General features: G+C 51.6%; 6 protein-coding genes across 7 annotated transcripts in view; 2 read left to right on the top strand and 4 right to left on the bottom strand.

Moving 5' to 3' along the window:
• The window catches only part of LOC128268361 (RING-box protein 2), a 30,562-nt gene extending 24,652 nt beyond the window's left edge, over positions 1-5,910 (top strand). Inside the window, exon 2 of the mRNA XM_053005423.1 lies at positions 5,629-5,910. Within this exon, the coding sequence (XP_052861383.1) occupies positions 5,629-5,810 (182 nt within the window). The 3' untranslated portion in view covers positions 5,811-5,910. The remainder of the gene's footprint in view (positions 1-5,628) is intronic.
• Positions 5,911-6,108: 198 nt separating this feature from the next.
• LOC128267877 (probable trafficking protein particle complex subunit 13 homolog) lies at positions 6,109-7,608 on the bottom strand. Its single transcript, XM_053004826.1, has 4 exons — positions 7,561-7,608; positions 7,102-7,489; positions 6,590-7,031; positions 6,109-6,516 (listed from the first exon to the last, which is right to left on the bottom strand). Exons 1-4 carry the CDS (start codon positions 7,595-7,597, stop codon positions 6,109-6,111), a joined length of 1,275 nt encoding a protein of 424 aa, XP_052860786.1. The 5' UTR covers positions 7,598-7,608.
• Positions 7,609-7,962: 354 nt separating this feature from the next.
• On the top strand, positions 7,963-9,819 carry LOC128278232 (microspherule protein 1). Its single transcript, XM_053016911.1, has 3 exons — positions 7,963-8,100; positions 8,175-9,552; positions 9,623-9,819. Exons 1-3 carry the CDS (start codon positions 8,009-8,011, stop codon positions 9,713-9,715), a joined length of 1,563 nt encoding a protein of 520 aa, XP_052872871.1. The 5' UTR covers positions 7,963-8,008; the 3' UTR covers positions 9,716-9,819.
• A 692-nt stretch (positions 9,820-10,511) lies between these two features.
• Positions 10,512-12,139, bottom strand: LOC128277486 (26S proteasome non-ATPase regulatory subunit 4). Of its 2 annotated transcripts, none has more exons than XM_053015946.1 (2): positions 12,038-12,139; positions 10,512-11,957 (listed from the first exon to the last, which is right to left on the bottom strand). In XM_053015946.1, exon 2 carries the CDS (start codon positions 11,893-11,895, stop codon positions 10,666-10,668), a length of 1,230 nt encoding a protein of 409 aa, XP_052871906.1. In that variant the 5' UTR covers positions 11,896-11,957; positions 12,038-12,139; the 3' UTR covers positions 10,512-10,665. The 2 variants fall into 2 exon arrangements, with proteins under 2 accessions (XP_052871906.1, XP_052871905.1); XM_053015945.1 differs by having other exon boundaries at positions 10,512-11,961; positions 12,038-12,129.
• A 243-nt stretch (positions 12,140-12,382) lies between these two features.
• Positions 12,383-13,989, bottom strand: LOC128269208 (mitochondrial-processing peptidase subunit beta-like). The gene has a single exon (XM_053006604.1). The coding sequence runs from the start codon at positions 13,883-13,885 to the stop codon at positions 12,470-12,472; it is 1,416 nt and encodes a 471-aa protein (XP_052862564.1). The 5' UTR covers positions 13,886-13,989; the 3' UTR covers positions 12,383-12,469.
• Positions 13,990-14,185: 196 nt separating this feature from the next.
• LOC128277429 (xenotropic and polytropic retrovirus receptor 1) lies at positions 14,186-18,151 on the bottom strand. Its single transcript, XM_053015883.1, has 6 exons — positions 17,994-18,151; positions 17,317-17,470; positions 15,844-17,252; positions 15,539-15,781; positions 15,336-15,469; positions 14,186-14,589 (listed from the first exon to the last, which is right to left on the bottom strand). Exons 1-6 carry the CDS (start codon positions 18,060-18,062, stop codon positions 14,553-14,555), a joined length of 2,046 nt encoding a protein of 681 aa, XP_052871843.1. The 5' UTR covers positions 18,063-18,151; the 3' UTR covers positions 14,186-14,552.
• Between the last annotated feature and the right edge of the window lie 1,160 nt (positions 18,152-19,311).

Here is a 19,311-nt window from a genome sequence, read left to right as displayed (position 1 = left end):
CAATGACGATGTCACCCACAACCGGTAATGAGCGTATCGTGACTTTGTAGAATATCCCCCCCGGTGCAAGGCAGTTGCAAAGTCCAGGTACGTGTTGCGCCGTTCCCAGGATAAACACCAGGACTATTTAAGCACCGGAACACCCGGTATGGGTGCGCATTCATTGAGAAAGCGTTCCGTCAACCGACGATACGAGCGTGTGGGTGTGACTGGCTTTGAGTGCCGCCAACCCGACCACGTGTGGGGATGTGGGGACCAACGTACGTCATCAATCGTCTCACATGATTTGCGCGCGCTATTAATGGACGGCCGGCCGGCAGAGGAGGTTTTGGAGGTGGTCATGGCACCTGTCTCCCGATGGTTCGCGGTAATCTATTTTTTGCCACGTAAACTTCGAACCACGCCCGGTTCGTTTACCACCGTATCGGGTGTGTCTGGCTAAGCTGGTGGTTGTGAGCGAATTCCTCCGGGGCATGATTCATCCGGTTTCGGCGGACTATTTCGAGGTTTGATCGGGAAGTGCATGCAACCGTGGCGATAGTGTCCCACGCAAGATTGGCCGTAAATGATGAAATGCCAAAGATACTAGATTCCAAAACACGGTCAATCGATAAAGAGTAGGCGTTGTCAGCAAAGACAACACAAAATGGCGCAGCTGGGTGACTCAGCTTTGGCGAATATTCACTAATGAATGTTAATTCATAGGCGACCGCGTTGCGTGCGTACGATCTAAAGGGCGGCGCAATTCGCGGTTTGGCGTGTGGCCGTCAATTCTGAAACCGAACCGAACGACGGTGGTCGAAAGTTGTCACCCCGAAGGTGGTGCCACGCTGCCGGCACGGATCAATTGATTTTACTGAGAGCTGTCAATTGTCGTCCCAACCAACATCCGATACAGGAGGCCGCGGCTCGTTCTGCGACGTTCTGTGACGTAACGGCTACTCTGGGATTCTGATGACGTGCGATGCGATGCGAAGGCATAGTAGGCAGTGGAAAAATACTTTCCAAATAAATTCTGCAAACGTCACCGGCGCTCGAGGTTCGGTTGCCATTCGCCGCCGCGCATCGATCGGCGCTTGCTCAAGGTTGATGTAATAAAATGCAATCGAGTTGGTTGAAATCAATTTGCGGAAAATGGAATACGACGCCACTGTGATGGCCACGGTTTTCGGCAGCTGGCTTACTAGGTCCAAAAATTACACTTTTTGTTACAATGCAGCTCTCGGGCATCAAAAGATCTCGACATTTATGGGATAATGACACAGAGTGGCGCCAGCGGTGCGTAATTCGTGGGGAATCCAATTAACCCATCTTATGACAGTAATATCGACGTGCCCGCCGGCACGTAACCGTCGTGTGTGCCTTTATCCCGGACGGACGACGACACTCGTACGTTTCTTCGCCGCCATCCTATCTTCGGGTCCGGATCGGTCACGTTCAAGTTTTCGGCACCGGGAGCTATAATTGAAGCATGGAGCTTCCAGCTCCGGCAGCTCAATTTGGTAAATTAATCATTGTTCCGTGATGCTGTTGGCGTGGAAATTTTTGCACATAAATTATGGTTATCCCCTCCCGCCGATCCCGCTTGTCTTCCATTTTAATACAAGATGGCAAGGCAAGGCAAGTGGTGATCATTCTTCAGCATCCAGCATCGAGGCAATGAGCAATTAACAGAGAGGTACTTCCCCGGTATCTGTGTGTGTTTCAACAAATCAAACTCCGAGTGCGCCTGGCGGGGCTATGCGAAAACGGGTACCGCAAAAGAACTGCCTAAAGGTGGATGGCAAGGTGACATTCATTTCACATTGAGTGATTTATTCGCTATCATTGTAATGACGTGTGCATCATCGCCCAGCAGCGTAATATCATTCCGGCTGTAACACGCAATCTGTTTATCAATAACGCGCTGCGGTGTATTATAAAAATCTTTTGTATTTCTTCTGTAGGAAGTCCTCTTTTCTTTCTTAGTAAAACAAACTGGGCCACAGACTCTAGACATCGAATCGGTATCTCAAAAAAGTTGGCTGCCCGTGACGGCCTAATTCTTCGTCCCCGTTTCGCCGATTCGTTCGAGGAAAGCTGTCATAAAGTATGCTCTTTGCTGTGAAAATAGTATTTTGCTCCCCTTACCACACCGAAAAAGAACGCCATCTTGCCACACGCAGTTGGCAAAATTCGGACCTTCATCAGGCGAACCGGCCTGTGTTTGTTTTCGTTTGCGTCGAAATTCATCTCGCGCCCACTGATCTAGTATTGGCTATTTATATTTCCAATTTACCGACGGGGAGCACTCAAGTGTAACCGGGGGCGGCGTAGGATGACAGATTTCGAGCTCGTCGCTCGTCCCCACGGTCCACGGATCGTTGGTGCGCGAAAAGATTGTCGGGATGCCACATTTCGCTGCGCACTAGTAATTATTGCGCTCCAGGATCGCGAGACGCCGCTTCCGGTTGGCCGTTCCGACGTGTGTCGACAAAATCGTAAGCAAAAAAACACAATCTTTTTTTAAGAGAACGGCCTGGAGGTGTGTCCTTTGTGGTGACACACACACACACATGCAGATACGGTTCGCGTAGCCGTAGTGACGACCCTGACCATGGCCACTCACTGACGCGCGCAGCAGAACGAACGGCTCGGGGCGAGGTTAAGCGGAGGCAGCACAAGCGGAGGCAGCGCAAAGCGCTACGAGGCCGCGATCGTCGCGATCATCGCTCCGCAACACGTGACACGTGTTTTGGTCTTATTTAGCGGGCGGCGAGCGCACTGGCGCCATTTCAATCACTCCCGCTCACAGCGTGCCGTGTGACTCCTGTGAGCAGGAAGGTCGGCAAGAAGAAATGTGGCAAATTGTTACAGTCATTGACAGCGGCCACCTTGCCAGAGCGCGGTCACTGATCGGCGATCAGTGTAGATGCGCAGTAATGTAGGCAGCCGCAGACAGCAGCAACAGCTCCTCGGTGGCTGACCACACAAGGAAGTGGCGGCGTTAGCATGCTCCTCGGCCACACTGGTACACTCCTCAGCCCCTCCGATTGCAGCAACCGAGCAGTGTGCAATTAAAATGTTGTTTTCGTACGTTCACCCTCTCCCGGGTCGCTCGGTGATCACCTGTGATCGGATCTGGAGCACCGGTACGAGATGCGCATTACGTTGCGCATTAGATTTTGCGCACCTCACTCATTGCTTACACCACGCGGAAGAGTCCTTGAGCGCGCACCGGTGTTAGTTACACACTCGGACCAAACCGCCGGGCCGAAAAGACGTAGCGGAGCTTACGGCGAAGAACCGCAACCGGCTCGGTGGCAAAGACATGGTGAATGTTTTGTTTTTGGGACCCCCTCTCGATTTGATCCTAAGATCTCGATACACCCCGGGGCCATCTTGTCAACCTTCAACCCGGCGGCCCGGTGACCATTACGCGGATGTGTGTTTCTATTTTGCGCAAACATCGCTCAAACGTGTGCGACATTGCTGGTCGGGTCGTGATGAGTAACAACCGAAAATGCGTGAACCGGAAATGTTTGACCCTGGACATGTTTTGAAGCGAACCGATAAAAATAGAACGATTAGCGGTACCTGCTCGGCCAGGACAAAAGTGCCGCCGGGTGGCGTCTCCCGATGTCTACGAAGATGTCTTTTTGAGACTGCCGCTCTGGCGCGTGATCTGACGTGAAGATCTCAGATGAACCTCTTTCAAACAGCTACACTCTGTTTATATGGTATGGTTCAAATCATACTTCATTGGCCGGCCAGCAAACGGCCATTGTCGCAGCCGTCCCGGCAAACAATCAGTGGTGGCCGTCCTTTCGCAAACCAATGCAAAAATCGTTAACCGCCGGTGATGGCTGTGTTGCGTTAAAGGCGGCACTCTTAAATTGTCGCTGACGCCAGACGCCCAAATAGTGGTGGCGTCGCGTCCATCGGTCGCGGTGGTCCGCGTTCGCGACTTCTCTCCCCTGACGCCACAAATTGATTAGTGCTCTCCGCAGCTATTACAGACCCGGCTCCTGGGGACCGTGACGCCGTTTTGTCAATCGATACCATCGATCGCGTAGATGATAGCAGCGCGCGATGGTATCAATTTTGAAATTGGTTTGCTATCACTTCAGCGGGGGGAGACCGTTTCGAGATTTCGGACCAATTGGACGCCACGGTTGACAGAGCCGTGCCCCCTTTCGTCAATTGCCAATTGAGACTTCCCGATTCGAACCATCGTTTGATTTGCTGCTCGCGAATCGAGGTCCGTTTCTCTGGTGTGACGCAGAGCACGTTCGCACCGTGACCGTGCACTGTTCTGGCAAAAGAAAAATGGGAACAACAAGAATGTCTCCTTGTGGTGCGTTGAGTGGGGGTCACTGACAAGCATCCTCGAATGTATCCCCCCAAAAGGGCACCAGAGAGGGATTCAATACTTTGTTTCAATTCTGCGTTCAATTTGGTGGAGAACGATCGACTCATCCAGCAAAGTCCTGGTTCTTGTTTAGTAACGGAAATTATGCGGAAGCAATTACAAGAACCAACGTGCGCCAGGCGTTAGGCGTCGGATTTACGTCAAATGGTCGGAAGCACGACTTCCGTGTGGGAATATCCAGCCACTCCGTCGTGATTAATTAATTTTCTATGCACAATCCGGGTGCACAGAGATGAGACATTAATAAGACCGTTTTCTTCACCGTACGATATTGATGCGTATTATCGAAAAGATCACTTTCTCTCCGTTCATACTGAATGTAGATCGTTGTCGTTGTCCAACTTGTCTTGAACACCCATAATGGCCATCACCAATCGCAACATGTTGTTGGTTTTGCGTCATTCTCGGCGTGCAAACTCTTCCGACGAGCGTCCCACGCTGCTGCATACCGATGAATGAATGCTGCAATGAATGGGGCAAATGAGGTGTTTTTGTTATTGGCTTCTATCATTGGTTTGTCCTTCTTCCTTACGGCACATGCAATAAAGAGAAAGCGAAGCATGTTTTGCGCTGAGTTCTTGCACAGAAATGTTATTTTCTTCGAAAGTTGTTGACCAAAAATTAATCAAATCCATTTGAAACAGTGACGCAAATCCAAGCGGCGGTTGATGCAACGGGGGTCGGAAAGAACTCGTCGGATTCGAAGAATGTTTGCGTCTTGCACAAGAAACACCCGTGGCACGCGCTCTCTTAGGTTAAGTTTAATTTTACAAATTGAGGCGAATATCAAACGAGGAGACTTCATGGTGAAACGATCATTGGGGAGCATTTTAAAATATCGCTTTTCTTGTAGAACGCGTAACTCTTTCGTGTTGTCTCTTGTTCCACTCCGATTTTAGGTATTCGATTGTGATCGGCGTTTGAAGACAAATGGAACCAACGAAATTCAAGTTCGGATTGATACAAAAACGTAGTGCCAATGGCCATGCTTAAGTTTTCGTTGTTTAATAAATAAAAAAACAGGCGTCTCGGTATTTCCCGTCAGCTATTCCATCCGCAATTAGTCAGCGTGCCGCTTATCGGCGGTTATCTACCATCTGTTTCGTGATAACATTCCGTGCCGTGTGTCTGATTGTCTGATGCTATTTTTCCCTTATTTACAATGCTTACTTTACTTATTTTTGCTTACTACAATGTCCATTTTCGCTTCCTTCCAGATGCGTGTCTGCGGTGTCAGGCGGAAAGCAAAAAGGACACCCTTGGGCGACAGGACTGCGTGGTCGTCTGGGGCGAGTGTAACCACTCGTTCCATCATTGTTGCATGTCCCTGTGGATCAAGCAGAACAACCGGTGTCCCCTGTGCCAGCAGGAATGGTCCATCCAGCGTATGGGCAAATGAAACGGTCTACATCGCGTCCACATCCATCGACAGCACCTCTCCTGGGAGTTTTAGCGAGGACAGATCTGGTTGATCGAACAGACCTCGTTCTAATAAAAGCCACACCAACAAAAAGACAGACTGGTGAAACAGACGTACACGATCGGATTCTCGTCGTGCTGTTTTATTAGATTTTAACAAATAAATAAATGTCCCAAACCCCCAAACAGCGCCATCGATTGCACCGAAACTGTATCACTTTAATCGCTAATAACCCTGTTGCGAGTTGGGCCAATGGAACGGGCACGGAACCCTTCTTCTACACGGTGGCCGGAATGCTGTAGCGTACGTACTTGTCCACCTGAAAGTCGTCCTCCCGATAGTCCTCTTCCACGACGAATACTTGCAGAAAGTTGTCAAACTCGTACTTGCGCTTCGTGAACACGTCCGTCAGCTGCAGGTTCGAGATTACGATCAACCCCAGCCGCACCGGACACACGGTTAGGGGGAATTCCTTCATCTGACCCGGTTCCAACGCACCCAGCGCGAACTCGGTCACCCCGCTGTAACCGCAGCCCGGCTTCGCCTTCGTGTTGAGGCTCATCAGCAGATCCATCGACCGTTCGCTCGTGTTCGTCACGCGACACCGGAAGCTGAAGCCCTCACCGATGCGCACCGTACTGTTGGCTTCGATCACGATCAATCGTAGGTCGCTGTACTCGAGGGGCTGTCCCAAAAAAACGGATGGAAAATTTGAAATGATCGGAAAGGAAAGCCTGTTTCGTTCTCCACTGTCTTACACATCGCTGCAGCTGGCTGGTTTGCAGACGGCCACGTTCGCCCAGATTCGACCGCCACACGATGTCCAGTTTGCCGATGTTGTTCGCTGCCTTCAGAGCGTTCGGATCGCGTGCGATCTCCGGTATCGGTCGGATGCAGTACAGAAACTGGCAACTGTTCTGCGGTTGTAGCATCGTTTTCGAGGAGAAAACCGACTCCCCGGTCGATAGAGTGTTCAATGATACCACCGTGTACTGCTCCGAGCTTTCCAGTTCCACCTTCTCGAGACAGATCGGCCCAACGGTGATGTTCTGTATCTGCGCCTCGAGATACACGTCATCCGTTTCCGCGTTGTAGAACTTGGTTTTCACGTCCAGTGGTTTGACCACCTGGAATTTGAAAAACTTCCGAAACGACTTCTCCAATCCGGCCGGCGTCATGTACGATACTTCGCACACCAAACTGCAAGAACCCAAACAGAATATTACCCAGATGCCGCTTGCGCTGGCTCGGAGAGGCCGATCGTACTTACATGTGCGTTCCGATTTCCTTCACCTCGTGGTGTATCACATCGTCCATCGTTTCCTCCGGATTCAGCGTAACCGGGCCCGTCTTGTCGGCGTGAATCGGCAGGCTAAGGCGATTGTTGTTCGACTGCAGATCGGCTTTTACCGATACATTCGAAACCGGGTGCGAGCGGCAGTTGTGCACGCACACGTAGCTGGAAAACATTTCCCCGAGGTAAATGTTACCGAAGCTCTGCGGCAGCAGCATAAACTGGCCGGCGGTAATCGTCTCACAGTCCGCCACCGAGGTGGCATCGTTTTTAATGATCTTTTCAAACGAATGCTGCGGTAAATCCTTCGGTTCGGCCGTCAGCACCTGGGGACTGATGAGGGTTGGGCGCGTCAGGCGCATCACTGAAAATAAGCATGCGAATCGTAAGGAGCTGGTCGAAAACGCGAAAGGTCAACCCGTTAATTAGGCGTACCCTTAAGGGCAAGCAAATGTTCCATCGGGTCCGCCATGGCTTGCTGTGATATTTTTCCGGTGTAATCTGTTCACTCGACTCCGAATACTACTTTGGAAAGGAACGTAAACAGTGGCTCGGAGCTGTCAAAATCGAACGTCAGCTTCCTGTGGTATTTTGTATTTAAATTTTATTTGCGTTTTGTCTATTCTTATAAAATTAAGATCATATTTGTTTGTTGGCAAGAAAAAACCAATGTCAACAGCTCAAACCACTTTCAAATGAATTCACAAAACTGCTTCCCAGACGCATTTTCACATAAACAAAACGGCTGTTCGATTGGCAACACTGCTGCTGGGACACCCAGAAAAAGGGCTACATTCACGCAACTGTCAAGCTTGTTTTGGAAATGACAAACAACGCGACGCTCTAATATTTTTGCATTGAAATTGTTCTTTAATTTCACGAAATGGATTCCAATTCGCCGCCCAAGAACGATCACCCGATGGAGTGTTCGACTCCCATCAATGCCGATATGCTGAACGACCAGAAACGTCGCAGGTAAGTGCAGAACCCGTGATCAAGTGTGCATTGACGCCCTAAGCGTTCCCGCTTGCTTTGTTCCGCATCCCTAGCTCGTCCCGATCGATCAAAAGGAAACGATTCGACGATGAAATTGTCGAGTTTAGCATGAGCACTCCGATTCAGCAGATCAAAAACGTTGGCAACCGATCGCGAACGCTATCCCAATCGGCAACCACCTTCGGAACACCGGCTCCACCGCCACCACCACCACCACCGTCAGCACCGACCGTATCGTCGCCACCGGGCACAACGGTGACGACAACCGAATCGCCAACAATCGTTTCAACGGAACCGATCCAAATGGTGGACGCCTTACCACAAACGCCTCTCCCAGCGGTGGTGGCCCCAGCGCCTCCGGTACCGGTAGCTTTGCCACCGCCGCCGGCACCGAATCCAGCCACCAGCATTCTGCAGCAGCTCAACTCGAACGCGTCCGTAAACGAAAAGAAGCGCACGCTGAAGAGCAGCAAGAAAAACAAGAAGAAAAGCACCATCCAACAAGTGGCCACCAAGGATCTCGGACGCTGGAAGCCGATGGACGATCTCGCCCTCATCACCGGCATCCTCCAGACGAACGATCTGCGGATGGTGCACCGTGGCACCAAGTTTTCCTGCAAATTCACCATCCAGGAGATGCAGGTCCGCTGGTGTTCGCTGCTGTACGAGGAACCCATTTCGCGCATTGCCGTCGGGGCCATGCGCAACCTGCACCCGGAGATGGTGAAAAGTGTGCAGAGCAAGGCACTGTTCTCGCTGGCCGAAGAGGAACTGCTCGGAACGATCAAATCGAACGACAACCCGACCCACGATACGTTCCAGGAGCTGCTGGACAAACACTCGTCCACCTTTTACGACGCACGGACGCCCAAAGCGCTGCAGAGCCACTGGCAGCTGATGAAACAGTACTCACTGTTGCCGGACCAATCCGTACAGTCGCTGCCGAAGAGTGACAACATTCTGAGCTTCTCCGATGCCGAGGACCTCATCAACGATGCCGAGCTGGCCGAGCCGCGTGACGAGGCACTGGAAACGGAGCTAACGCTTGCGGATCGGAAGAGCAAAAAGGAGATTCGCAGCCTAGAGAACGAGCTGAACCGGTGGAGTGTGTTGGTCGATTCCCTGACGGGCATTGGCTTTTCGCCCGACTTCGACAGTCAAACGTTGGCCGTCATCCGGGGGCGCATGGTTCGGTTTCTGATGCGCTCGCGCGAGATTGTCCTCGGTCGTACGACGAAGGACAGCACGGTCGATGTGGATCTGTCGTTGGAAGGGCCGGCGTATAAGGTGTCCCGCAAACAGGGCACCATCAAGCTGCGCTCGAATGGCGATTTCTTTATCACGAATGAAGGCAAACGGCCCCTGTACATCGACGGACGCCCGTTACTGTGCGGCCACAAGACGAGGTTGAACGATAATTGCGTGATTGAGGTGAGTAAGCAGAACACATTAAACCACCATTGGCCATCGAAACACTCACGGCGTGCCTTTCTTCCTACAGATGTCCAATTTGCGCTTTGTTTTTCTCATCAACCACGATTTCATCAATGCGGTGCGGCAGGAGAGTGCCAAAATGAATATTCCTCTCAATTGAAGTGCGGCCTCGGGCTCCGGCATGGTGTCGTATGCGGCAAGGATTGAAATAAACATTAACCGATCATACCTGTGTCTATGTGTCCACAAACATTCAGTACAATAAAGCCGAAACCCAACGGATATTTGGGCCCTTTAAACTGTGACTATCTATCGACAAAACTATCCGAGTTTTGCTGAAATGTACCCAGATTTTGTATGGGAGCCCCTCTCCTCGGACGTGTTAGAGGGGCGCAATGTCCTGCATTCACTGTCCGGTATCACAAAACTACGGTGTGCAAAATTGCATGCGGATTGCTTCAGTAGTTTTGGAGAAATACCGGAACATACGACGGGCTTCCGAAAAAAATGAGCAATTGTTGAAAAAATCTGAACCCTAAAACCCCGAAATTTGACTAGGGGAGCAGGAGCGACTGGTAGGTAGCACCAGTGCAAGCATTGCGGGACCGGAAAATTGCACCAAAATATATTTCGGTGTCGGCTATTTCTCCAAAACTACCAAACCAATCCTCGTGAAATTTGGCACAGCGTAGTTTTGTGACACCGGACAGTGAATACAGGGGCATTGCGCCCCTCTAACACGTCCGGTGAGCGGGGCTCCCATATAAAAGTAACGTAAAATTCAATGTAATTCGCGTTGTTTTCGAACAAATCGTACCAAATTCTGCAGTTGGGAATTTTGGGGAAGTGGAAATGTTCTGGTAAATGTTTGAAACCCCTCAGATAATCCAGAAAAGAGAATGAAATAAAGCGCGGTGACGCACACCGGGAACAGCTAGTTTTCAATATTATTTTATTACATGAGACAGCAAATCGCATCGACCTCGAGCGGAGTTGCGAAGCAAACAGGACCGCAAAGCCCGGCAACCTTCTCTACGGGCATATCAAGTAACTTATCAAGTAATTTGCAGAAAATTTTTCTCTTTTCGTCCCCTCGCGGGGAACCGCCGCTTATTTTTTGCTTTCACCATCCTTATCCTTGTCCGACTGCTTTTTGTCTTTGTTGAGCGAACCGACGGCGTTGCGGACCGCTTCCGAGTGCGGATCGACGCCGGGCAGATTTTCCAGCACGCTCATCAAGTAGGCCGGCGACACGCCTACTATTTCGATCTCCTCCTCGTCGACCTCCATCGGTGTGTCCTCTTGCTTCTGCCGCTTGGCTGGCTGCGAGATCGGTTCCTGGGCGTCCTGCATCGACATTTGCATCGCGAACGCAATCTGTTCCTCCTCGGTCATGTTGGCAAAATCCGGCATCGCATCGTCCGGCATAATTTCGGTCGACAGTGCCAAAGCCCGCTCGAGCATCGCTTCCTCCGAGTGGGGTTCGCTGGTGCGAGCAGCACCACCACTGCTGCTACCGGCCACCGCTGCACCACCTGCCGCCGCCGCACTCGCACCCACTGCAGTGCCGGCCTCGGCACCGGCGGTGCCCGATCCGCCACTCTCCGCCGCACTGTTAGCCGTAGCTCGTCGTTGTTCCTCTTCCTGGCGCAAGCGTTGCTCCTCCATGGAAACGCGCAGAGCCAGCGCCAGCTCGGGATCTTCGTTCGGATCGACGCCAAACTCGAAACCGGCACCTCCGAGTCCCGCTCCGCCGCTACCATCTTCGCCCTGTATGATGGGCGACGATAGGAGCGCATCGGAGAACACGGAACCACGCGGAACGCACACCAAGTGCGATCCAGTTCCATCCTTGCCATTCAGCACGTTCACGAACGCCGTGAACGTGTCGTTGTTCTTCTGATGGTCACCGAAGCTGACAATGTCCACGTTTACCTTCTCCTTCTTCAGCTTCTTGGCCAACTTTACCAGCTCGCCCTCGTCGTGTACCACCGGAGAACCGACAAACACGACAATGCGCATCTTATGGTTCTTGCCCTGACGGTGCTTCAGCACCAGATGTGCAATGCGCAATCCCGTCATCAGATTGATGTTGCCGTCCGGATTGACCAGGTGCAGCTTCGAAAGAATTCGGCCAACGTCGCTCGTCAGCGTTGCCAGCACCTCCGTTGTGTTGGAAAGCGTCATCAGCCCGACATTGTTCTCCGGGTTCGAGCGAACCTTCGACAGGCACACCAAATTGACGCCATCCTTCTGTGCGTTCAGTCGCGTCGGAAAGTAGTCTCCGTTGCGCTGGTAATCGCTATTGTCGAAACAAACCATCGTACTTTCGAGCACCATTTTCGCTCGGATCACTTTCTGGTTTCCTGGTGCGCAGATTGCTTTGTTGTTGGTGCTGCTCACTACCTTCGAAGAACGGATTTGAAACGAAATTGTGAAAAATGGCTAAATCCATCAAGCAGTGCGACCATTTATCCATTACCTTAGGGCTACGCAACTTGGAATTTCACGATAACAATACACGAAACCTTTCTTCTTTCCGATCACGAAAATACAGATTGTTTCGAACGCAAATTGCTTCGTAATGTCCGAGAATGACGTTTCAACTTCACGACGTTTGTCATCTGTCAAATGAGACTCATCGCTACCGAAAGGAGACGTTCCCACAGGGTGTGTTATGTATTCGCTCTGGACCACTTTGTTTTGAGAAAAGAAATGTACTTTTCAATCAAAGCAAATCAAATTAGCCATTTAATCAAATGACTCGATGAAATCCCAAGCACCCTTACCCAAATTTCAGATGTTGGCAATTAAAAATGAACGTATCTTCTTTCCGATTAACACATATTAATATTTGACTGTTCTACACGATAATGGTATAGCAAGAGGCGCGCCCTATGCTTCGGGATGCTGCTTACAGGCGGACCCAGGACATGGATGAACGGATGCGCATGTAGTCCGGCAGGTTCTCGACCGGTCCGACGGCTGCAACAGCTGGGCAACGATCGAAAATGTACTTCATCGCCACATTGCGTACATCGCCAGCCGATACGTTTTCGATGCGCCGCTCAAGCTCGTGCAGTGGATCGCGGCGTCCTTGGCGCAGCACCTGACGTCCGATGTCCTCGCAGATGCCCCGCGGCCCTTCCAGGTCGGCCAGCAGGGTCGTCTTCAGCTGACGTTTGGCGCGCTCAACCTCTCCATCGGTGACCATCGTGCAGAGACGCATCCACTCGTTCTGCACGTTGAACAGCATATCCTCGCAGGCCAGCGGGTCGCACACGAAGTAGATACCCCACAGGCCGGTGTCGCGGTAGGTCAGATTGAACGACTCAAAGTTGTGGCTCAGCTTGTCGTGGGCAGAAGCGACGGCCAGCTTCGAGGCGCTATTGACGCCAGCGCCGTGCGAACGATCCCACGAACCGATCAGCGAGGCTGCGACGGACAACGGCAAAGCATCCGACTCGTTGACACCACAGCCTTGTACGGCCACCGCAACATGAGCCAACGGCACGGAATCGTCGCGGACGCGCACTTCCGAGCCGGTGTAACGTACGGGCGAAAGAGCCGGCGCCTTACCGTCGAACGTTGTTCCCACTTTGCCAAGGTGCTGCTGGGCCAGCTTCTCCAGCTCGGTCTGACGGACGTCTCCGGCCACGGCCAACACCATTCGTGGTGCCTGGAAGTGCGAAGCGACGTACCCGCGCAGATCATCGCGCTTGATTCCGCGCACGTTAGCGGTCGGGCCCCACACGCTATTGGCAAGGGATGTACCCTGATAGGCGGTGGCGTGCAGGTGGTCAAACACCACGCTGCGCAGGTTCTTGGCCGCCACTTGCTCCATTTCACCCAGTAGCACCTCTCGGGCACGTTTTACATCACCATCGTCGAGCTTTGGGTTCTGCACGACATCAGCCAGCAGCTCGACGACCTTCGGGACATCCTTCGATAGGCAGCGCGCCTGAAATACGGTCTCTTCACGACCGGTCGTTGCGTCAACACTGGCCCCCAGGCTCTCCAGTTCCTGCTCGAAGGCCGACTGCGACCGCTTGGTCGTACCCTTGAAGGCGACATGCTCGAAGAAGTTGGCCGTCCCGTTGTTGTGTTTGTCCTCGTAGCGCGACCCCGCATCAACGTACAGACCAACGGTGGCCAGCTGCGTGGGAAGGGTTTCACTCGCCACGCGCAGACCACTGTCCAGTGTGGTTACCTCCGTAGCTGGTTCGTTCGAGAGAGCCGACTTGAAGGCAGCGGCGTACGACGAGGCCGCACGCGCCCCGACCAGTGCCGGGCTTCGAAGGTTGGCGGAAATTTTCAACAGCGATGCCATTTTGTGTCCCCTTTTCTGCACAACCCGGTGGACTTTTCGACTCCGTTCGCTGCGCTCGTGAAAATCTGCTGTTACGACAAACTTTTCGTGTTATCGTAGGATTTTTTGCACTTTTTTTTCTTCTCGCTCAACTGTCACGGACGGATGACAGCAGATCGAGATTCGTCAGCGACTCTGTTACCAAAGGGATCGCAGGGGGCTATCTACTGTGAAAAAGGACTGCATTTTTAACGTATTCAATAAAATCAGTTTCACACGGCAGTTGATTTGTCGGTAAAAAACGACGCTAAGTTTAATATGTTTGGCCATTTCATTGCCGATTTATGAACAAATTTACAACAAATTTACAGGTAGATCAGCACGGTTCACTGGTGGGTGGGCGAAAAAAGCTAAGTACGTGCCAGCCGTTGGGGGGATCATCCTAGTTCAGCAGAATGTTTTTCGCCACAAACCAGGATCTGTATTACACAAATTAATGATATCATATTTCAAGCCCATTTGCCAAGTTCGGAAACATCCATGCGTTTTAGTTGTGCCAATCAATTCCTATAGATCCGTTTTCTTGTTTTGCCGAGTCGACTCTTGTTCCATTCACTTCTGTATCTACCATTTTTGCGCCGGATGCGTTCAGGATGGCGAATCCTTCGCACATCTCCTTGCCAATTCGCTAAATTTCCCACTGGACCCTCTTTTGCGGACTGCCACTAAGATGGTAAACGCGAGCCACGGACGTAGAGCGCACAAAACGAAGAAGAGAGAAGAAACAATCGGATAAGTTCAGGTGATGTTCCTACGGTGGGGGAGGCAAACAACATCAATAAAACCGCAATGTGATCAACCCCGTACGCATCCTGCGCCGTTTCGCTTGCGAGGAATGCACAGACGTTAACCAACTTCCACCGCCACAATGCGTGCAATGCATGACCGTTACGTTGAAGGCTCAGGTAGTTGTCGGTCGTCTTACTGGATCAACTATTTCCGGTTTGCTTTTCAACCGTATTTTTCCACTAAATGCTACACACAACTGTGATAAAGTAACGCAATCTAATGACTGAAAAAAACGTTGGTGAAAGATGAAAGCAGATTGAGTTCGAAAGCCATACTTACGCAAAATTAAGTACTACTACTGTCAACTACTACGACATGCATTCTTCTGCGTAACTATAAGTACGAAGATTAAGTAACTTGAACAAACAAAAGTTTAGATCCAAGCAAGCTATGAGCTACCGTGGATTAACGAAAATGCTGAATGTGATGAAAAAGATTCGATTGTAAGATGTGTGACATAAATAGCCTCTCTCTTGGCTGAGTAAGATGAGTATGCTTCGAATGAAATGCACTGGATGAGTCGCTTCCTGTGACCAATGTTGCAACGCACCAAAACACGTGCCACATGCGAAAGTGTGAAGAAAAGTTGAAAGAAAAAATGGTGACAACAGCAACGCTTTACATGTCCAAATCTTCGGTAGATTCGGCTTCCCGGAGCAGCAACCGTTGCTCCGATTTCTTCTTGTTCGGTAGCTTCTTCACCGTGCGCCGATTCCGTACGCCATCCTCTTCGTCCATCATTCGCAGGATGGTGGTCTGAAAGGCAATTGCAAAAGTATTCAAATTTAAAAAACCCGTTGACGCTCTCCGGTGGGCAACCTGTACCTGGTCGGAGCAATCCATCGGAGCGACGGAAATATCGCGCACAGCACGGAAGTTACCGCAATTGTTCAGATGCTCGTTCTCCAGTCGAAAGTAGTTCCAGATGAAGCGCCTAAAGACCTCTAGCGGGCTGAGGATGGACACAATGATTTCACGATCGAAATAACCCATCTCGATGAGGCTCATCGAGAGCGTCCAGCCGAAGCGCAGGATAAGGTCTTCGACGATGGCAAAGTAATAGAACCACTGCAAGATTCGAGTTAATCACAACGGCCTCTTACCACACCACAAGTCACCGTCGTACTCACATTCGCACTGTAGACAACTTCATCGCGCAGAAATTTATTATCACTCGACTTCGAATCGAACAGACCCCAATCCATCTTGATGTCCCAAGTGTAGGCGTAGCACGACGAAACGATGGAGGCCACGATCCACAGGTAAAACCACGGATTGTCGGTGCTCTTGGCGTACTGGCCACCGGTGGCTTGCGTGATGGAGGAAAAGATGACCACGAAGAAGGAGGTCGAATACTTGGCGGCGTTGGCAAGATGTGGATGGGCTTCGCGGGTGTCGCGAAACCGGCGCAAGCACTGCGCCATCCGGAACCACGCCGGCAGCATGGCGACGATCGGCCGTATCCACAGCGAATTGTCGATGCACTGGTTCGGGTTCTCGGCATGGTTCCAGTTGCTGATTGTCGAAAAGAAACACAGACAGTACTGCAAATCGAGAAAGGCCGGCACAATGCTGTTCAACTGATCGGCCAGCCAGAAATCGGCAAAGTTGACGTAGAAAAACGGTGCCAGCACGATCCGGCTCAGAATGCGCAGCGTCCAGAAGCGCGCTTCGTGACGGAAGGTTTTCGTCGGGTTCAGCAAAAACCCTGCCATTAGCAGATATAATAGCAGCGGGCTAAGGTACGCCGGAATGGCGAGTGCATCGGCGTACAGATAACCGAGAACGCTCATCGTCCAGACCACGCCAAAGATGGATGCCAGTTCCATGATGTGCTGCTCGGACAGATGGTTTCTGGGGTCCAGTTCGAAAATCAGTACATGGTTCACGCCCGACGAGCGCCACCCGTACACGTTGATGCCCCACAGGAACATAAATTCTACGATCAGCAGTGGCCCGCGGTAGAGCCGGAAGGCGACAATCCAATCGGCACGCTGCACGTGAAACATAGCCGACAGTGCGACGGCCACGCACAGCACGACGAGCGATCCGGAAAACAGTCCCACCTTGAAGGTGGTCCACGGGCTTTGCTGCTCGCCCAGTGGCGGCACCCGGAGCCGCTTCATGGCCCGCTGCCGATCACCACCCTCGATCTCGTTCGTCACGATATTCTCCGTCTCGTGGATCAACCGATCGATGTCCTTGTTGACGTAGAAGTGGGCCGACTCCACGTGCTCGGCCCGCCACCGTGCCCCAAAGTCGACGTTTAGCAGCTTGTCGTGTTTCTTGAGAATCTTCCGGAAGCCGGTAAAGTTGAGATTCTGGTAGTTTTGCAGCAGGATCAGGCTGAGGTAGAACTCGCTGAATGCGAGCTTCAGCTCCTGGATCTTGCGCACCGACACGTTCTTCTTGCGCAGTAGATTCTTTTTCATCATGTGCAGATTGTCCTTTTTCTTTTTCGTGTTTTCCTCCATCTCGAGCGTCTCGCTCAGCTCCGTCCGCAGGTTGGCAAACTTGCGCGTCGCTTCGGCGAGCTTCTCTGTAATGGCCGCAAACGATTATTCAATTTCGCTACCTTTTTACTGAAAATGGAAGTCACCTACCGGAATAGAACGTGTTGATTTTGGCCAGCTCGCTGTCGCAGTACAGGAAAAACTGTTCGTCGAACTTGGCAAAGTACCGCGTCAGAACTTCGGGATCCACCAGCTCGGCCGACGGCGATTGCTCGACGGCGGCGTACAACTGCGCCTTCATCTCCTGCAATGGGTAGCGTATCAAATTTAAAAGAGCTGCAAAGTGTTAACATGATTCTTTTTTAGGTGTTCCGCAAACGGGACCCTCAGTTGTGTAATCAATGGAAACCGGTCACATCTACCGATCGAGCCTCGCCGACCCCGGTTTAACAACAGGTGGCGAGAAAAGTAAGCCCCACGGAGGCGATAACATAGTCTGTGGCGCCCCATAGGCCCCATCTGTTTTACGCCGACGCCGGCGGAACAGCTGATGGGAGGGTCGATTGTTTACACTCGAAGCTTGAACGCTGTTCGGCCGGTCCTGGTTCGGCTGTAGTATATAAACAGTGCCCAGTGCGCCGGTGCAGCACAGGAGAAGGGTGGGAAGACAGTCCCGCCTGGGGGTGGACACACGCATGCGCCATCGAAGCGTGTCAAGTTCGGGCCAATTTGTGTTTCCGACTCGCCCGGTTCGCTCGTTCCCTGCCGTTCCAACGCAAGGGTCACACGATGGGTCAAACTGCGAAGCAGTTTGCATTTTCACTTACCTCGTAATTGATGTACTGTTTTCGCCATTCCGGCGTGATGTGTGCCGCCAGATGCTCGGCAAACTTCATGGCAAAACTTCTCAATCAATCGATTGATCGAACGGGGACACTATAGTTTCGGTGCACACAATCTTACAGCCCCAAACCGACCATGGTGACCGACTTGTCAGCGATTTCACTCCACATTGATGCTCGCGCGCGGTCGTCCGTCTGACACATTCATTCGTGCGTTCGTTCGTGCCTCGGTCGCGTTACCACCGCCTCACCTGCCCTTCCGCATGCGTCGCGTGCCGTGCCACGGCGGACGGCGGAAAGCGCGTTCTCTGGTTAGTCGGTTTATTTACACTTCAACAGTGAGCACCGGCTGCTCGCGGTTCCCGACTCGGCCTGCTGCTGCGTTCGGTGCTTCCGGTTGCGGCAATTTGCAGCAGTTAGTGACCCAATATAGGGTTGAATGAATAAATTCGTCGTACGCCATGTGCGCGCGGTGTAAGTGTTTCGTGAATGTGAAAAAGTCGAGATTTGTCGTGATAAATACGGCGGCGGTGTTAAAATTGGTGCCAGTTATCACCTACCTAATGGATTTTGTGGATAAATTTTTCAACACGCCACGGTGTATCGCGACATTGTAACAGTGGCGGGGGCTTCTGGGCCGTTGACGATAAACATCCCTATTAGACCGCACTATTTTCATCCTCCTTCGTCGGAAAAGGTGACCTTGACCAGCAGGCATCGGCATTACAGACGTGCAGCCAAGACGCGCAGCATCCCCGCACACTGCAGGGTTTGCTGCTAAAAGGAAGGTTTTCCGACGTCCAATTTTGCAGGCGGTTGTGCCACGAAAATTCACCACTCTTGATCGGCTTCATTCTTCCACGCACAAACCAGCTGCAGCCTTGTGACTGAATGTACTTTGGCACAAACGCACTCTTATCTCAAACGCGTGGCCCGGTTACCCCGTTGGCATGCTGGCTGGCGTAACAACATACGCAAAACGTGTCCTTCGGTAACCTTACCCGTTGCATGCATCATTGATGTTCCTTGATACGGATCTTTCCCTTCGTCCGGCATGCTACCATGCTGGTGTCTGGGTTAGCCGAGGTGTTCAATTTAGAGCCCTCGGCACGTTCGCAAGGAGACTGTTGGGAAAGTTGAACGGAAAGCGTCTTTACAGCTGCAAAAGAGGACGTTGTGTACACGAGGGATCATTGAAAAGCGAAAAGTGATTGATAATCATTGGTTATTGATCTTTTCTAGAATAACACAACACGTACGTGAGTTGTTCCGTGAGAGATGATATGTAATCATTTCGCACAGA

This window comes from Anopheles cruzii, chromosome 2, assembly GCF_943734635.1.
Source record: "Anopheles cruzii chromosome 2, idAnoCruzAS_RS32_06, whole genome shotgun sequence".
NCBI classification, from domain to species: domain Eukaryota; kingdom Metazoa; phylum Arthropoda; class Insecta; order Diptera; family Culicidae; genus Anopheles; species Anopheles cruzii.
The sequence above is the reverse complement of the archived record's forward strand: the minus strand, read 5'-3'. Positions and strand labels throughout refer to the sequence as shown.